This window comes from Balaenoptera acutorostrata, chromosome 18 (genome assembly GCF_949987535.1).
Source record: "Balaenoptera acutorostrata chromosome 18, mBalAcu1.1, whole genome shotgun sequence".
NCBI classification, from domain to species: Eukaryota; Metazoa; Chordata; class Mammalia; order Artiodactyla; family Balaenopteridae; genus Balaenoptera; species Balaenoptera acutorostrata.
The window spans coordinates 73,244,924-73,252,191 of NC_080081.1; the positions used below are offsets into that span (position 1 = coordinate 73,244,924).

The 7,268-nt window shown below is 48.2% G+C and overlaps 1 protein-coding gene across 1 annotated transcript in view; it reads right to left on the bottom strand.

Moving 5' to 3' along the window:
• Window positions 1-1,148, bottom strand: part of B3GLCT (beta 3-glucosyltransferase) — a 106,748-nt gene extending 105,600 nt beyond the window's left edge. The window contains exon 1 of the mRNA XM_057532715.1: window positions 927-1,148. Within this exon, the coding sequence (XP_057388698.1) occupies window positions 927-999 (73 nt within the window). The 5' untranslated portion in view covers window positions 1,000-1,148. The remainder of the gene's footprint in view (window positions 1-926) is intronic.
• Window positions 1,149-7,268: the final 6,120 nt, after the last annotated feature.

The following is a 7,268-nucleotide window of genomic DNA, read 5'->3' on the forward strand; positions in this document are numbered from 1 at the left end:
CATCTCATCATGAAAGTCAACTGCAATGATTTTTTTAAAAAACTTTCATCACATTATTTTATGATAAAGGGGGGAGCACGCTCATTGTGAGGAGCATGGAAGAAAAAAGGGCAGGGGCATTACAGCAGCAGCAGACAAGCACTGTTTGCAGAAGTGTTCTCTAATTTTCCCCCATGAAGACGCAAGATTCGGGAAGGCTTCCCCACGGCCTCCCCAGAGGCACGACCGATACACGGAGGCCCAGCCGGACTCCGGTCCTCCCTTCCTGGTCAAGGAATCCGTAGAAGGGGCTGGTGCCCGGTGGGCATCCCAGCCTAGGGGGCCAGGGCAGGTCCGCGAGACCGCTCAGGAAGCCCCGGGGGCACCGCCGGTCGCCCTCGCGGGCCAGGCGGGCGGGCGGGGCGGGGCGGAGCGGAGCGCGCGGGGGCCCGGGCCACGGAGCCCGGCCGCCTCCAGCCTCTGCCGCCAGCGCCGGGAGCGCGGGGGGCCGGCGGGGCGCGGGGGGGCCGGCGGGGCGCGGGCGGAAGGCAAGGGGGCGGGCCCGCGGCCGCCGCTTCCCTCCATCCAAAGTTTCTCGCAGTTGCGTTCACTCCGCGCTTCCTGTGGGGGTGGGCGCCGCGTCCTCGCGGGCCGGCCGGCCGCCGGCTCGCAGCGGAAGGAAGCGGGAAGACGCGAGTCGGGCCGCGGCGGCGGCGGGACCCCGCGAGCCGAAAGGGGCCGGGAAGGCGCGCCCCGGGGTCCCAGGGTCCGGGGGAGCCGAGTCCGGCCGGGGCGCCGCGAGAGGGCGCTGCCGCGGCGGGGCGCGGGCGCCCGCGGGGCAGGGCTGGGCCGCCCGGCGTCTCCCTGGGCGCGGACGCGGGGCGCGGGCGGCTGCTCCCGGGGAGCCCGCGCCTCTCCCGTGCGCGCCCGGGCCGCCCGCTACTTACCCAGGGAGCAGGTGAGCAGCGAGAGCAGTGCCGGGAGCGCCAGGCGGCGGCCGCGGCGGGCAGGCGGCCGCATCCCGGTGGCGGGGCTGCGCGCCCTGTCCGGACGCGGGGACGGGAGACGCGCAGGGAACGGAGCTGCGCCGCTGCCGCCGCCGCCCCTGCCGCCGCGGCTGACCCTCCTCCGCCGGCTCCCCTCTTCCCTCCCCCAGCTCCGCGCCGGCTCCGGACGCGCCCTCTGGCGGCCGGTATCGGGAGCGCCCTTCCCGTGCCCGCCTGGCTCGCGGCCGGGGATGGGGTACGCGGCCGGGGTGCGGGTAGAGGTGGCCGCTCCTCCGCGGGGACAGCGCCCTCCTTCCAGGCATCTGACCTCTGCTCCTGCGGTCTCCACCCCTCCTTTTCCTTCCTCTCCCTCACCTAGACCCCATCCTTTGCCTTCGTGCCCTCCCCTCTTACTCCATCACCTGCCTTTCCTTGGTCGCCAGTAAGTCACTGGTGCCCCTTCTTATCCCCAGAGTGAAGCGGGGAGGGATGGGCGGCAGAGGAGGGGAAGGAGAATCACTTTTCTTCCCTGCTAATGTACCATCTGCTCTGTAAAAAAAAATCAATAATTCAACTCAACATCGCTGGCACCAATGTTCAACTTTGATGAAGGTGCTTTTAATCAGCTCAACTAATTTACTTCATATTCTTTTTTTAATGGAATTTGGCCAATAGCTTAGGCCTGGAATTTGGCTTTTAATAGAAATTTGTGTAAACGTAATTCTGTATAAACGTAATTTTAAGTGTTCACCATAATGGAAGAGGGAGGGACTTTTATTCAAAAGTCTGATAGAAAATAAATTACATTAGAATGCAGAAGAGTGGAGGGACCACAGAAACCTCCTTTGGAAAGCCCCTCTTGTCCCCAGGTGACTGTCCCTCCCCAGCCGGGAAGATGGTGGCCTAAAAGGAAGCAATTACAGAGGAAGAACTGCAGCCCCCTCTGAGGGTCCTGCACCCGCTCTGCCTCCCCCAAGCCTTGACTCACTTCTGTCTCCCAGGAAGGAGGCAGGACCAAGTGGCCATGCTCACCTGAGTTTAGACCGTGACCTCCTGAAGGTCACATCAATGTTTTCATTCATACTTTGTCATATTTTTTGGATGCCCACTCTGTGGCCGGGAGTATGCCAGGCACCCCATGAACACCAGCATCTTCCACATGAACATGCAACGTTCACCCACTTGCTAAACATTGCATGAGGACCAGTGCCAGGCCCTAGGGATACCAGTAAGATGTGGGGAATATAGAGAAGCAGGTGCTGAATGAATGTTTGCTGTCTTGAGACTAATAAACATGAATGCTCACTGGGAGGTTTAACCTTGAATACACGAGGCCAGTATGGTCATCTGTCCTTACAACAGCTGCTACAAGTTTTTTAAAAGGAAGTCTGGAGACAAAGGGTTTTCTCTCTCTGGTTTATGTTGCCATCTTAAAACTGGGAACTGAGTATTTTGTGTGTTTTCCATTTTATGTGAATGCAAATAGTGCCATTTGTTCCATTCAGCCAAGGTTTGTGGCCCCACGTCAACACCGTTTATCTGGGAGGGAAAAGAAATGTAAGACTGCTTCCTTTTTAGTGAGGTGCCTTCCTTTTTAGTGCCTTTTTTAGTGAAGGTTTGCAAATTTATGGTTGACTGCATTGATCCCTTCTATCCTTCTTTAAAACCCACCTGCCTGGTTTAGAGTTCTAGAAGTTTTCCAATTTCCAAAGCTGTTTAGCTTTCTTCCAAGAAAATATTCTTCACGTATATTAGATATTAAACATTAAACCAAGGTGTTTAAACAGACACAGAAGCCTAGAAATTAAGCAGCTTACTTACTGGGTACGTGTTCACATACCTACTCCATGTTTGGTAACAAGCAACTCTAGGTGCTTAATCAGAATTTTCATCCAAATTCATCATGTGGAGTAAAGGTGTGGGAAAGAGCCCTAAGTACAGCCGAGAGCACCGTCTAAGTCATAAACTTGCCCCAGTGTTCTTCCTTCCCACAGCAGACACAGATAAATAGCACGTCACAAAGCTCCATAACTCACATTTTAGAAAGGATTACCTTTCACTTACTCTAATCATGTGATAAATGGACTCGCTGGGAGTGCGCCCTCCCGATTACAGGTTGAGAGTTTCCTGGAACCAGACGTGCTCGCGGGGACACTAACATTCCTGGTGATGCATGGCCTGCCTCAGCACCTGAAACACCAACTGTAAGGGGACGCCTTTCAACAGAGAACAATTAATCTCACGCACTGTAAGACTGTGATATGAAAAAAGGGCAGGTCACAGCTCTGCCTTCCTGGGTTTCACTCACCTGAATTCCAGATGCCGTCCCCACACTGGCCCTCAAAAGTATGCCCTTCCCCTGTGCAGGGGTAGAACAGGGTGTCACCTCTTTTGGGGGGGGGCCCTACTGCATCATGATTAAAACAGACTGGTAATTTTGAGGGGGGCACGGGTTTGATGCCTGGTCAGGGAACTGAGATCCCACATGCCTCGCAGCGCAGCCAAAAAAAAAAAAAAAAAAAAAACAGACCGGTAATTTTTAAAAGAATTTTCTAAATACTAAAGGAGAACATTAAAGATATATGCAGAAAACCATAGCTAGCCAAATAATCTAATAAGTTCCAAACAGATGGTTTCTGATCTCATAATAACTATAGGCCCAAAAGACTGGACTACATTCATTCATTCAGCTGACGCTGAACGCCTTCTAGCTGGCACGCCCGTTGCTAGGCTCTGGGGCAGATACAGAGAAGCATAACGCGTGGCCCTGGGCTCAAGAACTCAACAGTCCAGTGAGGGAGATAGAAAGGTTCAGAAGTAATGTTCCTGCTGCAACGTTATGCTATAGCACAGGTGGAAACACTTTGGAACATACAGAGGCGAAAACAGAATCTATCAGCGCCTTGGGATTTGGTCAGAAAAGCAGAAGTGACTTCAGGGCAGGGTCTTAAAGGGGAAATAGGAGGTTCCCAGGCTGAGAAAAAGAGGAAAGGCATCTCAGGCAGAGGCACACATGCACAAAGCAAAACTCAAAGTTGTCTGGGGGGTTGGGGAGTGGCAATAAGGGCACAGGCTTCTTGCCCAGCCCCGCCCAGCTGGCTGCCTCCGTCCCATGACTGGGCATCCTGTCCTGAATCAGCAAAGACCAAGCGACAGATTCCAACTCTCCATTCTCAGGGCCCTCTTACACGGCGTCAGGAAGGCCATTCTCTTCACACACTGAAAAGTGGCCTTATGAACTATGAGTGCCCTTGGGGGTTATTTTCCAAACCTAAAATCCGGCCTGGCATCTGACAGAGGACTAGAATGTCTAAAACTGGGTCTTTGTGATAATCGGACCCATGATTTAACCATCTGCTAACCATGCCCCATACCCCCAGAGTCGGTGCACATCCGCCTGGTCATGGGAGAGAAACCAGTCACTTCACCTGAGGCTTTAACCTTTAGGGAAGCAAGGGAATCTTTATCCCCTACGGGAGAAGAGACAGCAAAACCCTGCATGGCTTGGAGTAGACCCATTGGCCACAGCCTCTTCCGCAGCAGGCGCTCAGGAGGAACACTCCGATGACAATTCACATGGGGGTCTCTCCCACGCCCTGGAGGAGCTTGTCTCCCTTTGCTTCCAAAGCTATTCCAAGATTATAAGCGGAACCACAATTTTTTCCATAAGAGGTTTAACCGTGGGATTCCTACAGACTATCAGACCTGAACCAAGATCCAGGAAATACAACAGAGGTTACCATCTCGGCAGGCCCCCAGGACAAGCCCAGAAATCTGACGCTGTTGCCATTCTGTTGTTTGGGGTTTTTTTTAAGATAGAAAAAGGTGTAAAGTCTTCTCTACCAAAAAAAGCTATCTCCTAGAAACTTCTGATCAGAAATAGATTATCCACTTGGCTCTTTTGTTCTCCTTTCTAGAATCACATAGCCTCCCTTCTGAGTAGAGATCAGGAATTGCTCCTGATAGGCTTATCAACACGAGCAATAGGAAGTGTCTGCATCTAACTCTTTTTTTTTTTGCAATTTAAGTATATTTTATTTCCCCTCTATGATCCATTTTTAAAATTCAATTTATTTAAACTTAAAAAAATTCATCCATTTCTCTCATCCTCTACCCCCCCCTACGTCTGGTAACCACCAATGAGCTTGGTGTGTGTATATATTAACTCCCACATATAAGAGAGATCATACAGCATCTGTCTTCCTCTGTCTGAGTTCACTTAGCATAACTCTTAGCATAAGCTTAGCATAAGTTCTCGAGGTTTATCCATGTTGTCACAAATGGCAAGATTTCATTCTTTTTTATGGCTCAAAAATACCCCACCAAATATAGACCACAATTTCCTTATCCATCCAACAATGGACACTTAGGTCATTTCCATCTTTTGGCTATTGTAAATAATTCTGCAGTGAATATGGGGTGCATATCTTTTCAAATTAGTGTTTTTGTTTTCATCAGATAAATACCCAGAAGTGAAATTGCTGGATCTGGTAGTTCTATTTTTAATTTTTTGAAGAAACTCCTTCCTACTTTCCATAGTGGCTTTACCAATTTACATTCCCACCAACAGTAGTGGGATCTGTGCTATTTGCAGATAACATGATATGACATACAGAAAACCCTAAAGATTTCATCAGAAAACTGTTAGAACTAATAAAGGAATTCAGTAAAAAATAAAAAATCAATACACAAAAATCTGTTGCATTTCTGTATACTAATAATGAACATCAGAAAGAGAAATTAAGAAAACAATCCCGTTTACAATTGCATCAAAAAGAATAAAATACCTAGGAATAAATTAACCAAGGAGGTGAAAAACCTGTACACTGAAAACTTCAAGACATAAATGAAAGAAAAAGACAAATAAATGGAAAGATATCCATGCTCATGGATTTGAAGAATTTATACTGTATTGTTAAAATGTGCTAACGTGCACTGAACATTTGCCATAGGTAGACACTCTGCCAGTTACTTTCAAATATATTATTTCATTTAACCCTCACTAAAAAATATATAAAAGGACTATTGTTTTTCCCACTTTACAGATTAGTAAACTGAGTCTCAGGCAGGTCAAATACCAACAGCCAGAACTGCCCTTAATGGAAATTTCTTTCCACCAAATCACACTCTGTAAGCAGGGTGGTAGCAGCAGGAACGGGAGAAAAGGGACCATTGTGAAGGTGTGACAGAGGTCACATCAACAGTACTTGTGAGTGAGTAGATATTGGCTGGAGTGAAGAAAGGGACCACAAAAGGAGACAGATGGAGCCATTAACTAAAACGGAGATCTGCCAAAGGAATGAGTTTATGGAGAAAAATAATAGAGCATCATCATGACTACTACTGTAAATGGTAGCTATACCCTCACAGTATCAATAGACTAATAGTAGTAGCAAACATTTAACAAACTTATTGTATACCAGGCACGATACTAAGTGCTCTCCATGCATTACTTCTTCTTCAATAATATTTTACTTAGTTCTCAAAACAGCTTTATTCCTATTTTAGAGAGGTCAGGTGGCTTACATGAGGACAGCAGTTCTCACGTGTGGTCCGTGATCCTCTCAGAGGTCCCTAAGACTCCTTCAGGTACCCAGGTTCACAAGTCAAAACTTTTTATAACAGTACTAAATATTACAACATTACTTGGGGGTTTTTTCTGTGTTGAATTCCCACCAGTGGTGCAAAAGCATTCATGGGAAAAAGTATTATTGCCTTAGCGCTAATCAAAGCAGTGGCAACAACAACAAAAAAAAGCCGAGTTCACTTAAGAGGATCCTTGCTAAAGCGGAATAAATTAATAATTTTATTAAACTACACCTTTGAGCACACATCTTTTTAACATTTTGTGGGGCAAACTGAGGCGTAACATTAAAGTACTCCTGCTGTACATCAAACTAGGATGTTGTCTCAAGGAAAAGCACCTGTGTGATTGCTCAAGTTGCAAGCTAAACTAGTTGCTTTTTTCACAGAACATGGTTTTTAGTTGATAGACTGACAGGTAAACTATGGTTATTCAGCCTTAGGGACTGGGCAAACATGTTCTCAAAAATAAAGTGAGCCTGCCACTTCGAGGAAAACAACTGATGTTACTTGTGACAACTATAAGATTCAAGCTTTGACGTGAGACTTGACTTTTGGACAACTTGTTTCTGCTCCCACGAGCTTCATAGCCTCCCCATCCGTGAAGACTTTTCAGTGTCAATGACGGTGTTAATAAATGTGATTTTTTGATACTGTATAACAACATGTGTCAACGTTTGGAAGTCCTGCAACTTCTGGGAAACAATATTTCCCAAACAA